The sequence below is a fragment of the Lepidochelys kempii genome, chromosome 2, assembly GCF_965140265.1.
Source record: "Lepidochelys kempii isolate rLepKem1 chromosome 2, rLepKem1.hap2, whole genome shotgun sequence".
NCBI classification, from domain to species: domain Eukaryota; kingdom Metazoa; phylum Chordata; order Testudines; family Cheloniidae; genus Lepidochelys; species Lepidochelys kempii.
Window position 1 is genome coordinate 257,426,233 of NC_133257.1, and position 27,999 is coordinate 257,454,231.

The window sequence follows — 27,999 nt, forward strand, 5'->3', positions numbered from 1 at the left end:
TGACGCCCAGATGGAAAAGCTCTTCCATGCTGAGCTGGTGGAGGGTTTCCTGCTCCGTATCAGGAGCTGCTGGACAGCCATGGAGCAATCCTGGGCTGTGATGCTCAGCCAGCCAATGTCTGATCAGTCACTTGTAGCACCGTGGGCTCTGGGTGGAGAATTTGTCCTCAGTTCTGGGAGTGTAAAGCTGGTAGATGGGGGAGAGAAGTTAGTGGCTGGGTGGACAAAGGCAGTTAGATCTGGGAGCCAACACCCATTGTCTCATGTTCTCTGTCCACTGTATTTTCCACAGTATGCATCCGATGAAGTGAGCTGTAGCTCACGAAAGCTTATGCTCAAATAAATTGGTTAGTCTCTAAGGTGCCACAAGAACTCCTTTTTTTTTTGCAAATACTATCTGGGGAGCTATCAGAGTCACAGTGGCTGCAATCTGCCTGGTCTTCCTTATCACCCCGTGGGGAGCAGAGAGGTGGGTGGGAAAGCATGCAGGCTTTGGCCTATAGCCTAAAGGTACCATTAAGGCACCAAGGACATTTTCAAAGTCACCTCTCAGTTGCTGCCCGACCCCCTAGGTGCCTTAGGTTCTGCTGCTCAACATTGACAAAGCCGCCTAAGCCCTGCCCGGCCCCTGCTGCTAATGAGCAGCTCAGAGCCCTCGCGCAAGCTGATGTCCAGGGCATGTCTACATTGTAATCAAACACCCACGGCCTGGCTGTGTCAGCCAGCTCGGATTCAGGCTGCGGGGCTACGAAACTGCGATGCAGATGTTCATGCTTGGGCTGGACCCTGAGCTCTGGCACCCCACAGGCGGGGGAGGGTCTCAGAGCTTGGGCTCCAGCCTGCACAGCTACCCTGCAATTTGACAGCTCCACCCCCTGAGCCTGAATCAGCTGATGTGGGCCAGCTGTGGGTGTGTGGGTGTGGTGCAGACATGTCCCCAAAGCAGGATTCCCAAACGACCTGGGAGGCGGGTCACCAGCAGGGTCTGATCCTGTAGGCATGCTCTGAGCGCACCCAATACCTGCCAGTCCCTGCAGCAGATGGGACATATACATGCCACCAATAGGGTGCGGGGGAGCACAGCACCCTGCACACAAGGCAGCTGGGGGCACAGAGCAACGTCTGCCACATGTGCGCAAGAGACAGCGAGAGCCATCGCTCGGACGCTAGGGCACGGGCTGCCCGCCAACAACCACTTTGGTGCCTACTCCCCTCCCTACTCCCAAGCCCGTTTCTGCAGCATTGCACTCCAAATGCATCTTGCTGGCTTCTGAAAAAATCCCTTCATTAGGCACCCCCTCCCCATACACTGTAGGGGATCCTGGGTACCTAACGCAGGGGTGTGAATTCCACTGGGCGGCAGGGCACCTGGGAGTTAGGTGTTGCACTGCTGAGTGATGCAATGCCTAAGCACCTGGGGCCTTGAGAACAGCCTATGAAGGACCCTGGGCTAGCACCTGCTCTGGAGCAGAAGCAAGGACATTTGCTGTTGGTAAACAGCTCTACGGAGCGGAACCCCCATCTGTGGAATATAGGCTTGAGAGTGTCCGTCAGGGACCATTCATAGGAGAGAGGCATCTTCTGGGCCTTCCTCCTGAGCCTCTGCCTCCTAATGTTATTCTCGCTCTTGTTGCCTTGGGAGGTCTAAAAGTCACAGCTCGGGCAGGGGATCTAGGAGGAGCCACTCCTAGCGGGGCCTGGACCAGGGGGCCCACAATGGCAGGGCTAGAGCTAAAGGGATAGGATAGAGACGGAAATGTCTAACAGGGATATCGGGGGTACTTAGGCATTCTGGAAGGGATCTTAAGGAGGATCCCTAAAGTCTGCTGGTGGTGATCAAGGGTGTGATCTGAGTTGCTCTCTCTGGGGGATCCCTGGGAGAAGGATGGGGATGGATGTCCGGAAGAGGGTCCCTGCTAGATTCTGGAGAGAAAGTGTTGTGGGCAGAGGAGGAGGAGGAATAAGTCTGTTCTGGAGGTGATGCTGACAGACTCTCCTGCTGCTGAAAGTTTTAATTCTTTCTGGTGCCAGAGAAATTGGTGCAGGTGGCATTGGAACCAAGGCTGGTGTCCTGGTATGACTCCGATACCCCTACAAAGCATGTGGGAGCTGGTGAGAAGTCTCTGCCAGCACTGGGCTTCAGTGCTGGAGTGGACTTAGTTCTGCTCTCAGCAGGGTGACAAATAATTGGCCCTGCTAGCTTGCCCAGGCTGCTCAGGTCTCAGGGGAAGGGAGCTCTTCTGGTTTAGAAACGTCAGAAGGCCCATGACTCAATTTCTTTGGTATCTACTGTTCAAAGGAAGAGGATCAGCACCATGAGTTTCTCTTAGAATAGTGCTAGCTCTGCCCTGCCTGTGTAACTTCAGTGGGAAGCTCCCAGCTGGTGCCAAATTTGCTGTGAAGGACCAAGTATGTCTGACTGAAAGGGGTTGCAAATCCCCTTCTTGATACCAGCAGTGAACCTTCACATTCCAGTCCCTTCTTACTACTACAGAACATTGTGGTTTACCCTAGAACGAATGTTTGGAGAGTTTCCAGAGTAGCCTTCATAAATGCCAATTAGCTCAAGCTAGTTAACACAATCAATTAGCTAGAGGTAAAAACTCTATCATGGACATACCCATAGGCCTTGTCTTCACTAGAAAAAACAAAGTGAGTTCTTAGTTAACACATGGTTTTAGCTAGTAGGTGGTAACTAACACCAGATTAAGGCAAGGTAGCTTGTAATTTTAACATGTGCTAGCAGGTCAAGATAAACCTGGCTCCCGCCCGTCTTTTACATCAACCTACTCCCTGTTAAAACTACAAACTTCCTGGTCTCCACTAGGATTTTGCCTTGTGTTACCACATTTGCGAACATCAGTTAAGAATGCACCCTTTTTCCTAGTGAGGCTGTATCCTTATTGACACAAGGGTGTTATGAAGGCTAGTTAATATTTATACACTTCAAAGGACCTGCCATTACCTGCAAAGGTTTATCTAATTCTGGACTGTTTTAAGAAAGGTAAGTGACACTGTAGGCCTGGGATTGGCAGCTTTCGCTCACAAACCTTTTGACTGGAACGAGTTAACACATTTCAGCAAACACTTGTATTGAAATAGCCAGGAAAAAAGGCAGAGGCATGACCATATTCAAACAAAATTGTTTTATTGAGCGTGTAAATGGAAATTTCTTCATATTGCTTTGATGAAATGACAGACAGCAGCTGTAGACAAATATGCTTTTTTTTTTTTTTTTTAAACAAATGAAAATGGATAAGGTAAAAATAAAGCTTTTTTTACTTGTACCTTTAAGCAACATAATCACAATATATACACAAGGAAAGCTAAAATAAAGCTATGTTGAAACCAAAGCGTTTCAATCAATACATTAGATAATTACAGATTGTGTCAATAAATACCCAGTTTTTAAACTGTTTGATAGGCAACTTTTTACACAGATACGGAGAGGGGGAAAAATATATATATATTTACAGTACAGTGCCCTGAAGGAGGGGAAAAAAAGAATCACTCTCTCTCTCTCTCTTTTTTTTTTTGGCACCAACACAAATAAAATGAATAAATTATAGAAAAAAAAATTCATGAAGGCAGGAATCTTTATCCCCATCATTCACTTCTAAAATGATAGATATGCAGAGAAACCTAGGAATGTTCTAAAACATAATCTTACATTAGTGCCAATAAATACAGAATGGTACCGGACACTTTTTGTCAGTATTTTTGATGCCGTCTGAAGAATAGAAACGACCACCAATTAGATAACTGAATGGGATTTTCAGAACAACAAAGAAAAATTCTTGAAATCCTCCATCTGCCAGTAGTTCACGTACAATGGCCCTCCTGCATGGCAGCCAAGTCCCATCCAGCAACTCTCGCTAGGTAAGGCTTGTATGAAAGTGTACCATTGCTCTGCACGGCACAGGACAGGGTCCTCAGTCAGGGTTCCAGTGTGGAAGGAATGGTGGGGGCTCAGTCAGGGTAGCCGGGGCTCCAGGGGCGAAGATGCAGGGAGTCCCAGAGAGGCAAGTGGAGTCTGATGAAGTTAAATCAGACAGCACCAATAGACTCCTGAGCGCTGCAACCTGCAGCTATACTGAAACCCAGCTATTAGTCACAGCTGCAAAGGGTCACAGTTCAATTTGGTTTGTTATAATATGTCCCATTTAAAAGTTGACCAGCTCAGTACAAGAGAAGATCTACAATTGACAAAATAGCTCTTCTGGTATGTGAGAATTTCCTAATTGCTGATCGCTGTGAACAACTTGCCATGCCAATTAGAATACCAAATAATCATTTATTAACGAGCAGGTACAAACCATTGTAATCTCTATAGTCTGCTATATTTATAGTTCAGCCTATGGAAGTGTTTTGCCTCAGCTTTTCATAAGGGTTTTTGTTTTAGCCTAAAATCAGTCAAACTGACACCATCTTTTCTTGCTTGGGAGTCTGCATACGCTGGCCTATTCAGCAAAGCAGACACCGCGGGCTTACATTCAGAATACGGGGTTGCTAATAGGCACAGCTTTTGTTTAAAATAGCTCGAGCAGGACATTTAACTCAATGTACACCAGGCTTTAAAAAGAAAAATGTATTCCCTAGCCCCCCCTTTGGCTATTGCTCAAGTACAGGTATCACTCTGTCACGTACAAGAATTGAATCTTTTAAACCTATTTTTAAAGCTGGTAGATTTATACCATGATATTGGGATATACAAACTAGACCAACACACATCAGTACAGTTGGCATAGGCACTTAGTGTACTGCTAAATTACAGATTATGTCCAATTATACGTAATGGCCAGTGACCTGTTTTCAGACAGATTTAAACACACATGCCTGAGAAGGCCTCTAATACCCCTTAAAATGATACTATTTGATTTCTAATTTATTTCTTAAAAAGTTGCGCCAAGTTATTCAGCTTTAGTTTTTTATTTTAGGGTTTTCTAAAACATATAAAAGCAATAAATAATCCAATACCTTCATTTTCATCTAAATTTACTTCTATCAATTTATCTATAAAATGCATATAAATGGTCTGGCCCGCTGTGTTTCATAATCGTTAGACCCTTTACACTTCAGTGTCCTAAGGAGCACTTAAATCAGGAGCATGAGCAGTGTTGCTCTCATAAAGTTCTACCAGCTGGAAAGGTCCTCATTACATCTGCTGCTGCTAATGGTTCCTCTGCATATTCAGGCACCATAATAGATCACTAAAGATCTCATGGCCAAATCCTTAGGAAATTAAATAAAATTATAAAATAATTTATGAAAAAAGTTTTTTTTAAATATAGTTAGTTCATATTATTTCTTGAATAGTTTAGGGGGGTTGTCTTCCATAGCAGAATTATGGACCTCACACAACATTGTATCATCCCATCCATGAAAGGATTTTTAGCTACCAAGAGGATGTTTTTAATTATGAAAAAACCCCAACACCAACCCTCCCCACCCCCCCGCACAAACTTCACCTGGCTTAGGCTCTTTTAGAAATGTTATACAAAGACAGAAAAGGTATCTGACAATCTCTGAAGTTAACATCTTTCCGTCTCTTTTAAAAAACAGTGTTGTCGTCTTTAGGATCTGTGCTGCTAAAGACTTTATTGCACTTCCAGGTCATTAATAAACCACAGTGCTATTCATGTACTAAAAGGTAAAAAATAAATAAATACAGATATATTATGTAAAAAATATGATTGTACACATAATACATCTGAGGTATTACCAATTTAAATAAGGTTTCATACTAGTTCAAGCTTCGGTGGCTATTTAAATTCTGGAATTTGCAATAAATAGGTGAAAATGATTATGGATATAGTGTATGGATCTTTTCTGTAAACCTCTTCAGATTTAAACATAAGCACATGTCAGGCTCACTCTTATGCAAATCATTTTTCACAATAAATATGGATTCAAAAGTTGTTTTAAAAAGTTTTTGCAACACTGAATAGTTTCTAGAAGGGGCTGTTGTGTATGACTGGCAATGTTAACAAGGAGTATTTATTAATAAGTCTTTTTGTACAAAACACAGGTAAATTCGTACTTGAAAGTCTTCTATTTTTTCCAAATTATGAAAGTTTATAAATTTTGCACAAACAGCAAGAGAACTGATTGTAGCTGCAGTATTTCAAAGTGTCCATGTTCTATAAAGACCAAAAATAATTTGTCTGCTTAGAAAGCTTTTTTTAGTATTTTCTCCTTCCAGTGAAAGTTTGCTCAGTACTTCAGTTTTAATTTCAGTTTTCCTTCTTTTTTTAAACTTTCACTGTTTCCATTAGCGATGACTTAATGGCATCTTCTAAAAGCTGATTGTCTGTGAAAGGGACTGGAGTTTCTGGGACAGATTCAGACAAGCCAATTAGAGACTCCAGGAAACAGGTGCTCTGGTCTCCTGCCTGGGGAAAGCCAGGAAAATTAGGCAACTGAAACTGCAATGCTGAAAAGTTATCAAGGTTCTCATATTCCTTTAACGAGTTATAAAGAGGTCCCAAGTTATAGTCGGAAAATGACTGAAAAAGATCCAAGGAGTCAGAGGAAAGGCTGAGATCTGTGTAGCTCTTTGAGCACTGCTCTGCAGAGGATGACATGCAGCACGAAAGCCCATCACAGTGTGTATCAGCAGTGTCGTCTAGAAAACAACCAGCGTCCTGATTGGCATTTTCATCCAGGCATTCAGAGATGTTTGACAAATGGCCAGAGTAGTTTCCAGTGCTGAGTTTTTCAGCAGCTGTACCACACTGGTCTTCAATGTTAGCACTAAAGAAGTCAGCAGGATGGAAACAGCTTAAGTTGTCTTGGCAATTATTACTGTTGTCTTCGATGTCAGAATCATTGAAATGGAGTATTCTTGCCAGACCGTCGTCATCAATATCAGACTGAGACTTATCTGACGGGACACTCTCGTACTGTTCTTCCGAATCCTCGCTCTGAATGGATGAAATCGAAGAGTCTGTCATATCACTACTACAGCTATTCTCCCCAACTGTCTCCAGGTCCATGTTGAACTGAAATGCTGGAGTCAGTGGGACAGCTCTTTCCTCAAACACATTTTTCCCTGCTGAACAGCCAAATTGATGGAGTCTGTCCCGAAATGATGATTCGGGTTCTACATTCCTTTCACTGCTCTGCTGGTTCTTTTCCAGTTCCAATTTCATGATGGTGTGGATGAAGTGAGTTTGCACTCTAGCCTGGTTGAATTCTATTCTTCCTTCTGTATTTCCACAGCCATCTTTCGTGCAGCCACAAGGGAACGAAGTGTGATCCATCTGCCATGGAGCAAAGAAGACAACAGTGTTAGATCTCTGAGATTCTACATCTGCCTAGGTGCTGTTAGGTGCGGGGCCCATAAACCCCTGCATAATGTGAAAGAAAGTGACTGCAAGCTCTGAAGAAACCCCAAACTTCAGTAAAAAGAAAAGGAGTACTTGTGGCACTTTAGAGACTAACCAATTTATTTGAGCATGAGCTTTCGTGAGCTACAGCTCAAATAAATTGGTTAGTCTCTAAGGTGCCACAAGTACTCCTTTTCTTTTTGCGAATACAGACTAACACGGCTGTTCCTCTGAAACCAAACTTCAGTGATGCTGAGAAACCATCTTCATAACAGAGCATACCAGCTAGTGGGTAAAAACAAACACTCTTTAGAAGAAGGATGGATCTTGGTACAACTTAAGACCAAAGGAGCTGAAAAGGTCTCATAGGTAAAGCATATACCCTTTCAAAGGAAACCTGTGTGGAAAGTTTTGGACAAATAGTATAAATAGTGATATACTGATTATATCATATGCACACGTAACAAGAGCTATCGTGATAGTCACTGGGGACTGCTCCCAGGACCCAGGCTGGTAATAAGCAGAGTTTCTACCGTTTGAAGTAAAGGAGTAACTGCCATAACTGGCACCTGCGGTAGAGTCACCCTCTGAGGACCAGCCACTAGAGGGGGATGTGTAAAACGCGCTGTATAGTAGGTTGCACACACTTCACACACTTCCATCCCCACAGCCATGACATATGATGAATTAACATTTCAAAATCCATGGAATGCATCTTGCAGAACACATTTCGAGAGGCAAGCATCTACAAGAAAAACCTGAACACAAATTCCTAAACGGAATTACACCAAGAGGGTGATACAGGCCAACTCAGTCTGAAGTTACCTACAGGCAGAAACTTGAGGTTGGCATGCCAAACTCATCTCTTGGGGTGGGGGTGCTTAAAAATGGAGGAGGACTCTTTGAAGATTGGGTGAAGCTATGCACGACATCACATGCTATAGACTGTCAGCCCAGCTTGTCATCACTTCAGAATTGGGATACGAACTAAGACAAGCCAAGAAATCCAAAGGGACACGCTCAAGACCTAACATGAGACCTAGAAGCATCGTTTAAGTTTGTGGGCATGTGCCTCTGATGCAGCCCTCCACTCTACCTGCCTGCTCGGTTTTGGCAAGCCAGTGGAACATTAAATATGCATCAGTCCTGCTTTAAGCGATCAGTATGGGAGTATGGATTTCCACACGTGGTGGATTTGCAGAAACATGCAGAACAGAAGGGCACTGGGACATGGACATGACTGCAAAGAAATGCAGCACCCACTGGGCATCCCAAGGTGGGGGCTGTCCAGCAGAGATCCTGGAACTTTATCTACACTGCTACCCTCATTTTATCTTATGTTCTTGAGGAGTAAGAAGGGCCTAATTTTCTATGCTCTGAAATACAGATAAAGTATATGTATACATAGACCATTTTTAAGGCAGGTAGCCAGAGCTTAACCTGTCAATTTCAACCGTGTCCCTTTGACAGTTACAATTTTTTAAATGCAAGTTAGAATTAGCGCATTTTACAATCCGGCTTTGCTAGCAGGAGAATCTAGTCTATATACTGCGCTTGCTCAAAACTAGCTAATCTTCCCTGCCTGCTTTTTTTTCTGCTTGCATCAAGACTGCAGACGCTGCCAAAAAGCCTGGCCATGTACATAGTTCCAATCTGTGCAAGGACCCTTCTGATATTAAGTTTCACCCTTGTCTCAGTCCCAGCCTCGCTCACATATGTCCCGAATGGATGCAAGGCACAATGCACAGCCTGGGTGGCACAGCGAGCCGCACGTACCTGACATTTAATGCCTGCTAAGCTACAGCTGCAGGTCTCTGGATCGCAGAACTCCTGACAGTCACAGCCGCAGTCTTCACGGGACAGGCGGATGCTGTGCAGCTCCCGTTTCTCCTCTCTGTCTATCTTCTTCACCCCCATGTTTTTGAGCAGAGCACGTCTCTTTTTGGCAGGGTAGGGCTGTAGGAAGAAGCCGTCTTCCAGCTCCACACTGCTCACATCCACGTCATCGTCGGATATGTCCTCAGTAGTGAGCTGGCTGGCCTCCTCAGACTCCGCCGTGCCGTTCACGGTCAGCTGTGCCCAAAGAACAGAGGAAGACAGAGTCAGCGGACCACACACACTAAAGAACGCATCTCAACCTGTACCAGCAAACGCACACTTAGAACTAAGCCACAACAACAAATATCCTCCCTCCCCACCCCCCCCACCCCCACTATTACTGCACCTTGGCCTTTCCCAAATGGGTGTCTGCCATGTATCTTGGGTAGGGGTGAAGAGACGGCTGTGGGGAAGAGTCAGAGAACAGTGACCTAAAACTGGTGACCATTAAGATCCAGAGGGGCAGAAGCTAAAGGGAGAGAAGGGGACAGGTCTAGTCCTGCTTCTGAAATGCAGCAGCTTCTTGGGTCATGAGGCAGACACCTGGTAAACTGCTCAAGTGGGAAGAGGAACATTTTGGCCAAGGACACCAGGGCAAATCTTTACTCTTCTCAAAAGAGATATGAGACGGCCCTTCAGGAACAAGCAGACAGGAACAAGGTCTCCTCTAAACACTTGGTAAGTTATTAAATTCATGGAATTCAGTTTCTTCACCTTTGGAGAACAGAAAAGCTGAGCTGCTCATCTCTACATTTGAACACATGCTTCCAGAGAATCTGGATATGTCAAAACTGATACTTAGACCTCCGAGATGCCCCGAATGGTAAAGCGGCCAGAAACTAATCATAAGCAAGGCTGCGACTTAGTCACGGAAGTCACCGATTCCATGACTTCCAAAGACTCCGTGACTTCAGCCAGCCCTGGCTGGGATCTGCAGGGTCAGATGGACCTACCACAACTCCCAGCCACCGCAACTGAAAGGGGGGACCCCCGCTCCTCCTCGCAGCCCCAGAGACCACTGCACCTCTCCACTTGAGGGGGGGAAGCAAGAAGGACCCTCAGAGCTCGGAGCCCCCAGTGGAGGGGGACCCTGGAGCTCCTAGCCCACCCGCAGTTGCTCAGGCTCTTCATTTCATGATGGGTGTTTTTAGTAAAAGTCAGGGACAGGTCACGGCTTCCGTGAATTTTTCATTATTGCCCGTGACTTTTACTGAAAATATCCGTGACAAAACCTCAGCCTTAATCATAAGGACTTGCACCAGTTCATGACAAATGATGCCACATGTTACTACTCACCTTCCATTTCAATGCCTCCAGTTTCTCCTCTTTTAGCCGCTCCTTGAGTTTCTCCCGCCGAACGTTCTCCTGTTCCTTAGAAAAGTCTGCCAGTGTAAACTGCCTGGACGAACTGTGCTTGCTCATCATCCCCAGGGTACAGCCACCACGGCTAGGCACGCTGGTGAACCCCTGGCAGCGTGGAAAGTAAAACACAGTGACCTGGTCGAACTCCACATTGTTCTTCTTTAACCGCTTGGTTTTCTTCAGAATGGATGTAGCTAGAAAGGCAGAAATGAAAAAAGGCACATGACATACCTCTCCTTTGAACAGATGTACGTTCATGTTAAACAGCTGCAAACCACTGTAAGACTTCCAGTTAGTCTACATAAATCAACCAGTTAGTATTAGGCCAGTATCTCAGCAGACAGATCCTCAAGTGCAGCGTGCATACTCATTTCAAGGCAGGTGAAGGTGGTGCAAGAAATCATAGCCAATATTTTTCTGCTAGCAAGGAACATTGATCAGTCTTTCTAAGAAGCAACTGACTATCTCCTCCTCACATGGATTTCCTCAAGGAAATTTACATTTACTTATTCTTCAAGTATAGCAGAGCATAACAAAATTGTGTGTGTGAGCGTGAGAGATTTTAAACACTTGGGTCCTCTCTATATGCTGTTAGCATCACAGCTTTTAGGGTACCTTGCGTTTATTCCTCAGATTCTTTTCTGCAGACCCCCAAATAGTATGCTTGTTGCAGCTTATATGGGAGAGCACACAATTACCAACAGCTGCTTTTATGGTACTTCCTTTTGCATCCACTGGGAGGAACTATGAATCTGTAGTTTATTCTCCGGAGACTAATTTGAGAGCAGCTGCAAAGATGTTAATCTTTGTACAGGTGATCCCAATATAAACATTGGCAACACTACACTGTGGTTTATCTGAAACTGCTATAACATGCTTTATGTATTGAGAAAGTTTAAAAATGTTATCTCTACAGAGATACCTAGTTTTACATTGTCTAGTGTGAATCTATCTATCTATCTAACAGATCGGATTTACAAGTCTACAGGAGTAATTCCAGAATCACTCTGTTGCCCTGCACCTATCAGGACATGTAAAATGGAAGGCAAAATTGTGGCAATATTGGTTTAAGGAACTACTTTTCCTGTAACAGGAACATGTTAGGAAGAAGAGGCAGCAAAAGACAAAATTAGCTTGTTTGCCCACATCTCTGCTGGATTCTCATAGAAGGTGGGGAGAAGTCTTAGTCAGCACAAAGATAATCAAATTTTAGAGCCCAAACCATTGACAATTATATAAACAGACCTCACATGGCAAGTGGAAAGTCTCCAGTTACTGGGGGGGGCCATGTCTTCCCAATGACAATGGCCTCCCATCTCAGCTAAAACAGCAATTTAAAAACTTGCCTTGTCTGTATATGAAAAATTGCGCCAGATTTTATTCTACATCCCTCTAGCTATACTGGTACATGCCCTAGTGCAGACACACTTAAACTGGAGTAACCCTTGTTTACACTGGTTTAGCTTATATCAGTAGTTTACCAAACCCTACCGTGCTAGGAGAACTGTATACACACCGAGTAAGACAGAAAATGTCCTGAAGGAGCTTAGAATCTAACTCCACGAGACAGAAGAAGAATTATCATCCCTATTTTACAGATGGGAAACTGAGGCTGCAGTGACTTGATCTTGCAAAGGGAATCACTGGCAGACTGTTCTGAACTCAGATCTCTGGATCCCAAAGCTCGGTCTGAACCATCTCCTTCCTCTCCTGATTAGTACTACTATGGATATGGAATTGTAATGACCAGCTATAAACTCAAAGGGTGTTTGTAGAGGTGGGGTGGGATCAGGTGCCCCAGAAGCTTAGAGAAATGCAGAACTGGAGTTAGCTAGGCCCACTTTTAACAGTAAGCCTCATTTACCAACATATAAACAAACATTTCTTAGTTTAGTGTAAAGGAGCATTGATGCAGCTATGTTAGCAGCTTCTACTACATGTATCAGCAAAGCTTTCGAGATCTCACACTGGTCATTGTCATCATTTTTATGACATCTTCTCCCTGGGCACAGCATTTTTGTGTAGTCTTGGCTTAAGCATTTAAAAGTATTTATTCTTTACCAGAACACCCCACCCGCAAAAAACAAAATATAAATATACTTTGCTTCCCCCCGCAAAAAAAATTGTATTCTCATTCCTGACACTTTTTAATCGGGCCAGAGCATACAGAAAGTCCATTGTTATTTCACAAAACCCAGAGGACAAAAAAGAATGAGACTCTTTATTATTACAAGACTTCTAATGCCTTTTCAGACCAGTGCATGTTTGTGTATGTCTGCTAAGTGGACTTTAACTGCAAGATATTTGCAGGGCTCTAGTATAATTTACTTGGTAAAGCTATTTCCCTTAGCTGAAGATTGTGCGCATTGTAATTTTTGGATGACAAGTGAGGGAAGAAGTTCTTATGTGTTTCCCCAAAGCAACCCAAACTGGTAGTAGCTGCTAGGAAAACAAAATAGCATTTGTCTGCACCAGCAACAGTGTCAGTGGCAAGTTATCCGGTTTGCTTACGAAACCGTTCTTTGAAATGGTTTGTATTAACTAATTAAGCCATTGGTTAATCACTTGACCCTACTTTTTTTTTTTTTTTAAATGGCCACCTATAACTAACATTTAGGCCCCCAGTTGCCCATTTAGATACCTGAAGGTAGATTTAGATACTTAACTTCAGGCTCCTATCTTTGCAAATTGGGGCCTCTATGCAAATTCATAGAGGCCCTAATTGTTATAAAATACTGGGATAAACAGTTGAAGAAAACTATCCTTAAAATGCAGGCTAAGTAAACGGACCAGATTTATAAAATTACATGCACCAGACTTCATAGACTCATTCCATAGTTTACAATGAATAAATCAGTATCTGCCAAGATTTTGGGAGTGACTGTAATAACTATCCACAGAGATGGTGCCATGTTTTAAAAATCCGTTTGCAGAATGTTTGGACACAGCCCCACCATCTAGATATAACAACATATACTGTCAGAGGATACTTACGAGTGAAACTGGAGGGTAAGGCAGTGCTGGGCTTGCTGTCGCCTCGGGAGTTTTCCTCGTCTGTTTCCCAACCTGAGGAGGCTGAAGAAGAGGAGAAAGGCGAGCAGGAGGAAGAGGAGCAGTAGGTGGCATCGTCCTCCAGTTCATCATACTTCCTTTTCAGTACCCCACTCATGGTTATTCGGTATTTTTCATAGAACTGAAAAATAAGGGAGAAAGGAAAAATAAAGCATGGGCAACAATGGATGTTCTTCACTAGGGGTGAAATTCGCTCCTGTACAGGGAGCCAACAAAAATACCAAATACCACTTAAGCCTTATTTTGAGGGCTTCATTGGCATTTCAGTGGCTTCTGTGCCAGCTCTCTGCACGTGGCTAAGATTTACCCCTATGCACCTAAAGATCAGAGGCAGAGATGTTTAGCCACCTACCCATAAGTCACACATTTGCTACCCTCACATTTGCCGGGCTGTTCCCTCACAACCTTGATAGGCGATGGAGCACACCATGATTTCAGTTTCTACATCAACTAATTCCCATCCATGAAAGCTGTCCCCTGATTTCCACCATAATACAAATGGTTACTACTTAAAACTGTTATCGTTTTTGAACACATCCAAGTCTCTCCCCTACTTTTGAGGTTCACATTTTTACCTATTTCACCCTACCTTCAAACCTTATTTCTGACAACTCAACTGAATTCCTTGCAGCATTCCACCCATATTAAGACTGTACAAAAAAGGTGAGTGTAGGTTACTGCACGCACACAAAACAGATGTTCCACACATTCATTCCATCAACAGAAACGTTAATAAATTATAAGTACTACATTTTGTGCACTAAGTCTTTTATGTTAACTCCTTACCTAAATCACTTACTAGGAAGTTACAGCTCTAGCTTCTTGCTAATTACAAAAAGAAGCCAGTTTGTTGGGAACAATCCCTTGCCATGATTTACTTGCTTCAGTCCCCTGGGGGCTTATTAAATGAAGCACTGAAATATAAATATATCAAATGCAAGAAACAACCGTTCCTCTCAGTTTCTTTCAGATCCAGCCCATGTTCACTAAACCATGCGTTTATTTTGTGTTATAGATCAGACAGAGTACCAATTAAAAGCCATCGAGCTAATTAAAAACAAAGTTGTTCCGTACTTGTCTGGATTTCTAAATGTTGTTCATTTCTTTTTCCAACGTTCAACCCACCAAACAACTTCACATTTAATCCTTTAGCATCTTTGGAATAAGAATTTCCTACAACAAAAAGACACTATACTTTTCATATAATATACCAGCTGAATCATATCACTCACTCTACAGCTCAGAATCCACTGAGTCAGAACACTCTTGGGGAGAATGCTGTTTGGACCAAAGACCTTTTCTCCCTGTAAAACCCTAGATACAACATACTGGATGGATGCCTCTCTATTTTAATAGAAATCACCACTGGTCTATTTAGGTTTGAAGCAGGTGAGCATGTAACTAGACATCATGACAAGATTATTACTGGAAGACTGACTCACTATGATTCAAACCAGTGCATTTGTGTATTTATCAGCAATAAACATATGAGGCTACAAATCATGACAACCCAGAGATAGAGTTCAGAAACTTCCTTTGGCAAGGAAATAGGTGCAGTTTATGAGAATCACCCACCCTCTTACTGAGGGAGGGATGATACTGTGGCTCCAGTCACTTGGCATGACACAAGTATGGCTGCTTCTTAGTAAGCAATTTTAGCAGCCAATGAAACTAAGAGGCTATTATCAGAAAGTGTTGCTGAATGATAAGAATGGAACTTGATCCAAAGTCCACACAGCCAAACACAGCTGACATGGGAAGCAAGACAAGCAGAAGGATGCTGCCCCCTCCCCTCCCCTTTTCCAGATGCCTTACAAAAAAAGGTCTACAATTAAAAGGCCTTACAAAAAAAGGTCTACAATTAAAATAAAAAAGAACCATTAGAAAACATCTAGTGAACAAAGCCTGGCCACGGACCAAAGAGTTACTCAGCTGCTTATTACCAAGTTACACAGAACTTCTTGAACTGCACGGAATTCAGGGATCTCACAGGATTGTTCCATTTAACATCCTTAATTCTAAAAAAAACCCAAAGGCATCCTTTAACGCGACACTAAAATCAGAACTCAAGGATGTGTCAGATATGTATTAAAAACAGGCCTGAAATCTTACAAAGCCCAGTGTTGTACTTGACTGCCAGAAACTCTCCTCCCCAATCAAGGTTAGACTTTTCTATTAGCACAAATGCGTTCGTGACCATAATTGTATTACTACCTCTTTCCTTTGCATGGCTAGTCTGTTAATTCTTCTTTAAATGCTCCTGCCAAGTGTGGGCACACAGCAAAAAATGCATATTTCAAAACCTTTTAATGATGGGATTTTAACATTTCAATAGCACTGCATAATAATACTTAGCGCATCTATAGAGCTCTTTCAATCTTCAAAGCTCTATACAAACACTAATTAATTATGTTGACAAACAGCTTTCCATAAGACAATAGTCTCTAAAAGGTTAAAAATTGCTGGCTGTAATGGCCCTTTGGTTATAAGAAAGTTAATCATTTACTGCAGCATGGCTGTATTGGGGCTTCAAAGGCACTAGGCTATGCAACTTTCTAATCTGAAGTTGGGCTCAATAAAGACCATTTTTATGCACTATTTTCATACTAGTGAAAAAGTAACTGGTTCCCCAGCCTCTTTTTATACCCTTTGTTGACAGCTCGAACATGACAAGGAGACAGAACTAACATTGCAGGTGGTTTTGCCACAGTTGTTTTTTTGGCCTTAATCCAAAACAGATGGGGAGGTGGTGGATTTGGATATCTTCCATCAGTAACACCACATGTACCTACCTGACACCTGGCTTAACCCCTTTGTTACTTTCCATTTAGCTCACCAATACGATTCAGCAAGAACTCCCAAGTGACCACAAGGAAGCTCAGCTGTTAGTATAAATTCTCACCGTACTATGTGCTTTCTCCCCCATTTTACAAAATGAACACGAACTCAGTAGTTTAAAAACAAAACAAAAACCCCCCCATCTTCTCAGTGTGGGGGTTGAAACAAGCTCTGTGCAGAAGTCTGAGGCTTTATTCAGCTCAGTTTTACCAGTCTGTTCCAATTATATAGTTGGAAAATTAGGAGTGACTGAGCTAGTTAGTACTCAACTACTCCTTACTTTATTGTTTGTTTGATTTCCCTTCTCCTATTTTGGGAGGGTGGGGGGGGTGGGGGAAGGGGGAGTAATTTACAGCAGCCCCAGTTGCGTTAAGGAGTAATCACTCTTCACTCTCTCATGCTTCTAAGCTTGTGGACAGCTCATTTGTAAAGCATACTTGCATACATGTGTATGTAGCCTGACAGCTGCTCCTTACGTCACAGTCACCTTCCACCCCAACATGCAGACTTCTGAGCTACAGCATTTGCAAGGGATCCCAGATTTTAAACAAACAGGGATGAAAGTAACCCTCTCTTCGCTTGTGCCATCTCAGCCGGCCCAATGGCTACCATGACAGATGTCAAGCAGCAAACACAGGAAACTTGTAGAAAAGTCAAGGTTGCACTACAAAAAAGATAAATAATAGGGAAAGAACACAGATCATGTCAAGCTCTCTTACAGCAAAGCCCTTCCCCCCCTTGAACAATGTAAACTACTGCTTTGGAAGAGTGTTACCTTTGACATTTGTGCTCACAGGCCACCTACACTGAAATCAACCACAACCATCTTCCAACCCAGCCTAACCAACAGCCAAATTCTGACCTCTCTTCCATCTCCCTGATGGCTCAGTCACTAATTTGTGCCTCAGGAGATATATTTGGCAGTTTGGTGGTACAGATAGGCTACCACTGGCATAAAAGAAAACCAAGACCACAACAGTTTCACTTGCAGGCAAAAAGGTGGCACATTAGAAATACTGAAAGCAAAGGCTACAACAACATACCTGATTGCTAACAAATTACATTTGTTTTTACGTTGTTTAATTGCCCTGTACAGGCTCTTCCAAGATGACACTCAAAGTTGGCTGGCCTAAATGACTGTGTTGACAGTGGTCTCATTATGAAGTGGGAAAGTACCAACATGAAAATCAACACTGATCATAGAAGCACAGAATAAGGCACATACACACTGGTCTGTTTATAAAGACACAGCAAATCATGTCACAGATAAACAGATGGTCTTAATGATTGTTGGACTGAAGCACAAAACCATGATCAAGCTAGGTTATAATTGAGGATTACCTAATGCAATAAAGCCCATTATAAAAGTGCTCACCATGCATAAGGTATTTTCCCCAAGAGTGGGAAGAAGGAAAAAACGTATCACTTCGCTTCATAAGAATGAAGCGAGCTAAACATTTAGGGGGAAAATAACCCACTACAGTATGACAAAGTTATTTCAAATATTTTATTGCACTGTCAGTGCATAAATAGAGATCATGCAAACATAATTCTCGATTAATGGGAAAAGCTTTTACTGAAACTGCTCCCAAAGCATTTTTCCCTTTTCTGTTTTTGATTTTAAGATGGAACATTTCCCCAGGTAGAGTTTTCAAAGCCTTTTCATGAACTATACAGATAAGAGTGAAGCTGAACCCTCAGTGTCTAGCTGTACCCACCCAAAAAGAAAATCCGACAGAATAGAGTTAAACATTTGCGGTAAAGCCAATCACTCTTCCAAGAGAGCAGAATTCGGCCCAGTGATCTGAACACTGCCTTGAAACTCTGATGTCTCTTAGCCTGTTGAATGCTCAGCCAACAAAACCTGAATGCCAATTTATAGCCAGTGAGGATATTTTAATGGCAGTAATTCCACAATTAAAATGTCTATATAGGACATAAATATGATTTTAAGAATAAGCCACCAAAACTGCACAGCAGCTTGAAAAAGGTTCCTATTCTTGCACTCACAAAGTCTGCAAGTACCATATACAAGAGGAGTTTTTTCCCCACTTTTTTTTATATAACCTGAAATAAAATAATCCCATCTCCCTTTTGATTGCCAAAAAAGACATTCTGTTCTTGGCTAAGACTCCTTACTCATCTATTTTACTGAAAACAGCTTTTTGAACAAGTACATAATGCGATGGATCAAACCCGCAGGAATTCCACTAGCACCGCAACTCCCACTATCCTGGGAATACTTTCTAACAAATATTTAGCTCAGATGTGCATTCCTCTCTTCTTTTTTTTTTTTTTGAACATCAAACTTGGGGCAGAGGGGGGATGTCTAGTGGGGGAAGGGGAATTGAAACGGCTAAATCCTATTTCTGGCTCTCAGCAAGTCGCAGGGCAAAGCCCTAGTACACTGGAATGCAAGGAATTAATGTTTTAGCTATCCTACTCTTGGACTACATGTCAACAGTAAATATTTCAAGTAATTTAGATTTAAGAAGATTTGGCATTTATTTAGTCAACCAGAGGAAAAGCAACCAAAAACAATAGTGTTCCTTTAGTCTATTTATAACTAACCCCACAAGACATTATGTTTGTGTATGCAAGTTGCTGGTTGTTTTATTGCAGAATATAAACTATTCGCATTTTTACTTCGTAGCTGTTATATGCAATTGTACAACTGAATGGTTGTAGGGTAATCAATAAAGTCAAACTACAGAAACTTCTTATATTAGATCCAGTTGCTGTAGGTTCTGCATTCACTAGTACTAGGCTGGACATCCACATCCATGCTTATAAAGAGCATCAGAAAGGACATCAGTCTGCAGTGACATTTTGAAGTTTGGTTTCATGGCTGAGGAGCCAATGCATGAAGGAATTCAAGATTTGTGCAAAAGTAATTTAAAGTGCAGCTCTACTCTGAAAAGCAACTTTGTAAAAGTGTTGTTATGGACTTAAATATTTGTTTTTCAGTAACTTTCAGATCAAATCTCCTCCATTTACAAGTAAAAAGATGCCAACTCTGCAAACAACCTGGAATCTGAAAGTCAAGGTGGGTTCTTTCTGGCTCATGGATCAACAACAACAAAGAGTCTGCAACTGGAAATTAAGTTAGCAATTCTGTCGATCCCAGAGTCAGATTAGAATCCAGCTCAGTCCCCCAGGGCTATGGTGGGTTTAAACGCATGTCTGACAAGAGCAAATATTAGTTTAAAAACACCACCATGCATTTTAGTCAGGAAGGACACTGAATACACTCACTGAGCAAGTCTGGAGTAAGACTGCAATTTTTACAGTCTCTCTTCAGACTAGGAGGCACTCATTTACATGCCTCTGTTGACTGCAGGTCAGATGACCTTGGTACTGTATCTAGCATTAACAAAAATTGGTGTACAGCAGAACTTTTAATTTAACCATCTGAATATCAGATATCTAAAAACAGAGGTGCTTTCACTGAAGCTTCTAGATTACTTAACAATCAGTACTCTGCTGGCCCTGATTCACTGAGCATCCATTCGTTTAACTATTTTAATTCTCTAGATATTTACTTGAGTGGTTTCCATAGCACTACTGTTACATGCTCTAGCCTGACAATATCACCTGGGTTGATGTAGGCATTTTGAGGAAGCTACCATAAAAAGAACTAGCCTAGAAAGGAAAGTGCAAGAAAAAAGGTAGTCTCCCTCCCAGTTTCCTGCTCAAGCATGGAATGTAAAGCAAGGGATAACCAGCATCATAGACAGTATTCCAAGAAACACAAGCCTTGCTTTCCAGTTTAAACTAGATCATTTTAACCCAGCTGGGTATGGTTTCATAACCTTACTCTGGGTAAAAATAGACTCTGCCTACCATGCAACAGCAAAAACTGAACTAGTCAGTGCCACAGAATAAAAGCATGAATCAGTTTATAGTGCAAGTTTATTCCTATGCCAAAATATTTTTCACAGGAAGAATTTAAGTGCTTAACACTTTTCAAAAAGCCAAGAATTAAAATTTGGGTCTGTGCTTTCCCCACCATGCCATTATTTCTTGTTGACAACTGGAAAGATAAACAAAAAACAGCAGAATACATAGGAGATTATCTGATTTGGCTGCTAAGAAATTAAGCTTCCAGGTCTACTTGCCAGGGATCTTACTATAATAAATATGAAAATACAGTGTGCACTTTGTCTAGGAAAATCCTTTATTTGATTACCCCTTATGAATAATTCACAACAGGTTTCCATATTTGTCCTCCAGTAGGTACACACTGTACATTACTTTTTCTCCTATGTGTGCACACTTGTCCTGCACTAAATTATTAAAAAGCTTGCCAGCAGCTGTATGCTCTATTAGAGTGAAACATACATCCACCAGATACTAAAACAAACCTCCCGACCTTGATGGCTTCACTTAAAATTGCTTAGCAAAAGCTCCAGTTGTAAAATGTTAGATGACTTGATAGTTCAATGCAACAAATAACTATACCTTTACATTTGTAGATGGCTATAAACATTTTCTGTTGATTCCAACAATTTTTTTTAATTGGACGTTTTAGAAGGCCATCATTACTTTAGAAAAGAGTTTTCATGCATATCACACACACATTAATTATACAGTCTAAAGAAAACCTGTTTGGTTTGAGGAAAAAATACACATTCATGAAACTTTACCATTTTAATCCAGGTGTAAACATATAGAAAAGTCAAATTGTTTACTTAATAAATTAAGACAAGAGCCACTGCTCTGGGAAAACGAAACTGATTTGCATACGGTTCACAGAAGAAGTCACAGGCTGTGGGGTAAAGCACCTTCCTGCCTGGTGTTTGGGCAGCAGGACAATGCAGCTGATCAATTTGTCTCTAAACCAGTAGGTGTTGCTGTGGCAATGGAAAAATACTGTCAGTTTTGCAAATTTGGGCGATATAACTATCAAGTGCCCCCATTTCTTCAAATATCAACAGAAAATTCAAACTGCAGCCTTTAAACATGGAGAGTGCTCGGCTTTTTGTCTTGAGGAAAAGCTGAGTGTCACCACCAAAATAAAAAAGTTATTCTCTGCATTTACATTTGTAGTATGGAACCAGTTTTGATGCATGAGCAGCATTAATAAATCCTTAAGGAATGCCATATAATAAATACTCTGTCCCTTTTTCTCCTGAAGCTATTTCAGACAACACCTGGGCATCTAGAAAAGAACCTGATTTTAATCGTGAGTCACGGGCAGAAAACTACATCCAAAGGCATCTCCACTAGCATGCCTATTGGGAAAGGATCTTATACAGCAGTCTACAGGACAGAATGGAAAACCTTCTGTTTCGTTTCCTCAGTGGAGGAAACAATGTTAGTATCTTCCCTGCACGCCTGGAACCACGGAAGGAAGAAGAAAAGCAGGCATCAAATTCCTTAAAAGCAAAAGAAATCCCCTGCCTTGTTAATTTGCCCAGAGGGAACGTGCATTCCCTTCAGAGGAGATAGCCCAGCATGGGGCCAGAGATCATTATCTCTTCGGGCTGGGGGACCCGGGCTCCTTAATTAACTTCTTTTGAACTGTTTTGGTGCATATCACTCCAGGACATGGGGAGGGGACGGACCAGCTCTCAATGCACCCACTGAGAGCGAGACTCAGCAGCAAAAGTAACAACTTCGGCCAGCTAAACGTTACTGAGCGCGGCCCTGGACACCCCCGCGCCGAGTACCACCAGGGGCTCGGATTATTGGGCGGCCAGCGCGCTCCGCAGTCATGCACTGGGAGCCAGGACCGGGGGAGTCACCCCCACGGCGCATCCCTCCCCCGGTAACGCCGGGCCCCGAGACCCCCCCACACCCCGGCGAGGGACCCTAGCCGCGCCATCTCGCACGGCGCTCCCCACCCCTACTGGAAGGGGGCGCTACCCCCCAAAGCGCATTTCCGCTCCCGCCCCCATGCCAGCCCCCGACACTGTCCTAGCCCCCCTCCCCTTTCCCATGAGAGATCCCGAGCCGCCACCGGGCGCCCCACTGAGCCGGCGTCTGCTTCACTCCCCCCCTTCCCACTGCCCCCGCCGTGCGCCCAGCTCCTGGAGCGCCCCCACTCCGCTCTCGGGTGCCTGCCTGCCCCCTCCGGCTCCAGGCTAACTGCGCCCCGCTCCCCCTCCAGTCCGGGGCGCCCCGGCTGCGCCCCGCACCCCCTCCAGTCCGGGGCGCCCCGGCTGCGCCTCGCTCCCCCTCCAGTCCGGGGCGCCCCGGCTGCGCCCCGCTCCCCCTCCAGTCCGGGGCGCCCCGGCTGCGCCCGGCTGCGCCCCGCTCCCCCTCCAGTCCGGGGCGCCCCGGCTGCGCCCCGCTCCCCCTCCAGTCCGGGGCGCCCCGGCTGCGCCCCGCTCCCCCTCCAGTCCGGGGCGCCCCGGCTGCGCCCCGCTCCCCCTCCAGTCCGGGGCGCCCCGGCTGCGCCCCGCTCCCCCTCCAGTCCGGGGCGCCCCGGCTGCGCCCCGCTCCCCCCGCGCCGCCCCCTCTCGCCCTGGGCGCCCCCCTCCCGCTCCGGCGCCTCTGCTGCCCCCCTTTCCTCTCCCCAAGAACTGCAGCTGCGCTGGAGCCAGCCCGAGCCCCACTCACTGCCCGAGCCCCGGAGACCTTCCCCCGCCCCAAAGTCACCCCGACCCCCCCCAGCCGCCCCCTCCGGGGACCGGCACCGGCCGCCCCGAGAGAGCCGGAGACACCTACCTGCGCCTGGGGTCCGGCGGGGGCGGCGAGCGATGGAGACGGAGGGGCGCCGAGCAGGCGCCAGCAGCCCCGGCGAATCGGCTCCGGGCTCCGCAGCTCGCAGGACGGAGCCTTCGCTCAGCCTCGCATCGTCTAGACGAGCGGCTGCGTCTGGAGCTGCGGCCGGACTGGCTGCGCCTGGCTCCGCGCTGCGCCTCCCTCCTCCGCCGGGCGCAGCAGCGCTGCCCTTTTTCGTCAGTGGAAAACTCCTGGGCGCTGACGCAGGCGGTGACAAGGGAGCCGGAGCCAGAGCCCTGCCTGCCTCCAGCCCACACTCTGCTTCCTGCCCCCTCCCCCGGCGCAGCCCGGGAGCGGCGCGAGTCCTGCCTCCCCTCCAGCCGAGAAATTACACGGAGCCGGGAGAGGGGAGCGAATGAGTCAGTGTCTGGCTGCCGGGCGGGAGAGGCCCCGACTCACATCAAGGGCTGCTGTGTTCTGAGGGACAGCAGGGTACACACCTGACAACAATGGGGGCGGGAGGGGGGCGTCAGCCGCGGGACTCCTGGGTTCTAGCTCAGATGCCCTTCGTGATTAACGGAGTGACCTTTGACGTCATGTCACCCAACAGAGCCTTGGTTTGCCCCTGTGTGCGGAATCAGATATCCAGATGCTCGGTTCCCTTCTCTATGGGTCCTTTCATCCCGGCCACTTCATGTCGGCTCCGTGCCTCAGTTTCCCAGTCTGTCATGGGGAGGACAATTATACCTGCCCAGCTTTGTAATAAAGGGATCCAAGATCCTTGTGGCTGAAAAATGGTAAGTGTTACATCAATGAGACCAGTATCTATCCCTGAGTGCTTTGGGCATAGTGTGACCAGGGGTCCTGATTTTATAGGGACAGTCCCGATATTCAGGGCTTTTTCTTATATAGGCGCCTATTCCCCCCACCCAGTCCCGATTTTTCACACTTACTATCTGGTCACCCAATTTGGGCACCACAGGCAAAAGGTGCTATGTGGTATTTTAAAAACAATAGATGTACAATATCTATGAAAGGCAGCCACTTGAGGGGTGGAAAGCAGAGACAACTGGGAGATAAAAGGAAGGAGGACATCTTTAGCCAAGGATGCATAGGCAAGAGAAACAGCACTGTGTATAGAGAATGCACTGCAATCTTTACTGTCCTGGTGGCACAACCAGGTTTTGAAGGCCTCTTCTGAAACCCCCCCACTCCATATGTAGTTCCCTTTATGAAGGGCTGAGTTAAAGCAGTCCAGAGTTGAGCCTTTGGTGTCAGGGAGATTAGGTATGTTCATTGCTTTGAAATACCACTGAGCTATAGGAAGGTTTGTTAAAGGATGACACATTGGGGTTCACTGTATAATAAAGAAAGGGGGAGGTAGGCAGAGGGGTATCACCTTTTCTGTGAAGGTGCTCTCTGCTTGAGATGCATTATTTAGAGGATTCCTAAAGACCAGTGAACAAAGGGGATTGTTCCACTTCAAAGATAAATGACCCTGATAAAAATCATGTGGGCTGGAGTGGAAAGACATTTGCTTGTGCCAGACTACCTTTGTGGGGTAGCATTGAAGTGCTAGATGAGGGTATGAATGCAATTACCATAGATAACCTGAGAGTTTCGGGGGGGGGGGGGCTTCAGATTTTTAATCGTGAATTTCATGTTAATGCATATTGCCAGATTGACACTGCTATGAGTACTTGCTCTTGTTGAAGCCTTTCAGTTGGTTCAATGGGGTTGAAACCCCCAACTAACATCTGTTTATCAACAGACCAGATATGCGGACTGGCTGGTCAAACTTGCCCTCCAGCATTGCTCAGCTTTGCCATTATGCCCAACACTTAACCCAGTGTGACAACTTCTGGGGTTAGAATAGTTCACTCCTCTGAGTAGACAGTGCCATGAAGGAAAATTGCTAGTTAGCACCAGGTCTGGTGTCCATTTACTGGGACACCCAATGATAGTCTTGGCCTGTATCCAATCCAATTGAAACAGGATCAAGTACTCATAGCAGTCCTGGCTCTGCAGTCCCATGATGGACCCCAGTACTATCAGGCAGAGGTCTTGCTGACATATCTTGGGATCCAAACTGTGTGGTTCTTTGTGTCCCCTCCTCAGCCCAGGGGTTGCATCCCCGAAACTGTTGTTTCTGCCTTAATTCAACACTGTATCCACCTGTTACCTCTAAAGGAGATGGACAAGAGTCTCACTGGAGCACATCTTAATTTGATTATCCAGCTTTCTTGCATGCAAGAATCATCTGTGAAATACTCAGTGTTGAGAAGCTGCCTTTGCTGTGAATGGGGAAGTTCACACCTCTCCCCAGAGCTATTGTTTCAGACGTAAACACATCAAGGCATTATGTATATGGTGCCTTTTGACTTTGAAGATTTTCTTTACAATCATATAGAGTGGAGAATTGCACTGAGGGAACTTCAAAGCAGTATAGCCTTCTAGACTAGATTGTTTTGAAAATTTTGTGCTTAATTCTTTTCAAAATGAAATCTTAATTTTGGAGCTAAAATGTCAGTCATTTGGGAAAAGTATCTGATCTGGCCTAGTCCATCCGATGAAGTGAGCTGTAGCTCATGAAAGCCTATGCTCTAATAAATTTCTTAGTCTCTAAGCTGCCACAAGTCCTCCTGTTCTTTTTGCAACCATTTCAATTCACAGTCAATTAAAGAGTCAAGAGGTGTGACTGACACTCTTCCGCTCCTGTCCCAGATCAGATTTAGAAGTTAATATTTCTGCATTCTGTTACCTTGAGCCGCACAGCTCAGCACATCCATTGGATCCAGGACGTCCAGTATCCTGATTCCAGCTCTGCACACTATGTAATCTTGGGCAAATAATTAAGGTAAACGTTTTAAAATATGTCCACTAATTTTGGATGCCTACCCTGACATTCTTGATTTTTCAGAACTGCTGAGAACCTGCAGTTGACTTTGAAAATCAGGTTGGGGACCCGAACGTGGAGGCACCCAAAGTCAAAGTCTACTTCAGAAAACGTAGACCTTGCTTCCTGTTCTTCAGTTCTCTCCATGCCCTGAGCCCCTGTCTGTAAAATAAAGATGACAGTTACCTACCTCACAGGAATCTAGTGAGGGTTAGTGTATAGCACTGTGAGAGCGCAAATGTCATACAGGCAATATTTATAGATTCTGAGGCCAGAAGGGACTGTTCTGATCATCTAGTCCAGTGGTTCTCAAACTGTTTTAATTGGGTCACCAGGGCTGGCGTTTAGACTTGCTGGGGTTTGGGGCCAAAGCCTGAGCGCTGCTGCCCGCAGCCGATGCTGAAGCCCGAGCTGCACCACTCAGAGCCAAAGCCCAAAGGCTTCAGCCTGAGAGAGTGGGGCTCAGGCTTCGGCTTTGTCCAGCAAGACTCAGGTTAAAGGCCCCCAGCCTGGGGCTGAAGCCCTTGGGCTTTCATCTGCCCCCACCCACCCTGCCCAGAGCGGCGCAGTTTGGGCTTGGGCTCGGGCTCAAACTTCGGCCCCCCACTCCTGCGGTCATGTAGCAATTTTTGTTGTCAGAAGGGGGTCGCGGTGCAATGAAGTTTGAGAACACCTAATCTAGTCTGACCTCCTGCATAACACAGGCCAGAGAACTTCCCCAATGTAATTCCTAGAGCAGATCTTTTAGAAAAACCACCCAATCTTGGTTTAAAAATTGTCAGTGATGGAGAATCAACCACAGCCCTTGGTAAACTGTTCCAATGGTTAATTACTCTCACCATTATAAATGTACGCCTTGTGTCCAGTCTGACTTTGTCTAGTTTCCACTTCCAGCCATTAGATCATGTTATACCTTTCTCTCCTAGAGAGCACATTATTAAATATTTGTTCCCCCTGTAGGTACTATAATAACCTCTCTACCCCTACTCAAGATTCCCATTTATGCATCTCAGGATCACATTAGTTCTTTTGGCCACAGCATCATACTGGGAGCTTGTGTTTAGCTGATTAACCACCACGACCACCAAATGTTTGCTGCTTCCCAGGATAGAGCCCCCCATCCTGTATATATGGCCTACTGTGTTTGTCCCAGATGTATACATTTACATTCAGCCATATTAAAGTGCATATTGTTTGCTTGCACCCAGTCTACCACATGGTGGGTGAGGTTATATATTTTAGTGCACTGGATGAGATATACCACATGTTGTGATGGGCATGGGTAGGACCCATAGATTTTGAAGTATGTGTTATGGAGGAGTGAGGGGAGGGGGGAAATTGACCATCATAGCAGTGGAGTTATGGCTGCAGGTTGCATCTGTTATTCTGGCAGGGTCTGGTGCTGCTTTGAGTTGGTGTGTCCTGGTCTGTGGGGAGCTTGCATCTGATGATGATCTTCACAAACTTGGAGGGTTGTTTAAAGGCCAGAAGAGGGAATTTGGAAAGATTTCTTTCAGGACGTGGTTCCCATCAAGCATGGGTTGTAATTATTGGCTGTAACTCCTTAGGGGTTCCAGGGTGGCGTGGCAGGTGACAACTAGGGGTTCACCAAATAACCGCCTTCACCTAACAAGGACACCCCACCAGAGAAGTAGCTCACACATGGAATGGGCCACCCTAATTCCCCGAGAGAACCAGCTTCAGTACAGAAAAAAACAAACCACTGACCGCACACCCCAGTTGTCATTTTGAATGGTTTCTTGCACTATGTATTTACAATCTGTTCCACTACAGATGTCGCTGTGACAAGTACTTTTCCCAGACCTGAAGAGGAGCTCTGTATCAGCTTGAAAGCTTGTCTTTTTTACCAACAGAAGTTGGTCCAATAAAATACACCCCTCCAACCCTTTGTCTTTCTCATATAGGCAATATGTATTTATATAGCTAAACTGATAG

At 44.7% G+C, this 27,999-nt stretch overlaps 1 protein-coding gene and 1 long non-coding RNA gene across 2 annotated transcripts; one reads left to right on the forward strand and one right to left on the reverse strand.

The window, feature by feature from the left end:
* Positions 1-3,158: 3,158 nt before the first annotated feature.
* CSRNP1 (cysteine and serine rich nuclear protein 1) lies at positions 3,159-23,498 on the reverse strand. The gene is made up of 5 exons (XM_073334677.1): positions 23,151-23,498; positions 13,563-13,761; positions 10,503-10,762; positions 9,105-9,401; positions 3,159-7,262 (listed from the first exon to the last, which is right to left on the reverse strand). The coding sequence occupies exons 2-5, from the start codon at positions 13,735-13,737 to the stop codon at positions 6,252-6,254; spliced, it is 1,743 nt and encodes a 580-aa protein (XP_073190778.1). The 5' UTR covers positions 13,738-13,761; positions 23,151-23,498; the 3' UTR covers positions 3,159-6,251.
* On the forward strand, positions 23,444-27,938 carry LOC140907827 (uncharacterized). Its single transcript, XR_012157647.1, has 4 exons — positions 23,444-23,639; positions 23,758-23,944; positions 25,821-26,004; positions 27,838-27,938. It is a non-coding gene; the product is annotated as an uncharacterized lncRNA (long non-coding RNA).
* The last annotated feature ends 61 nt before the right edge of the window (positions 27,939-27,999 follow it).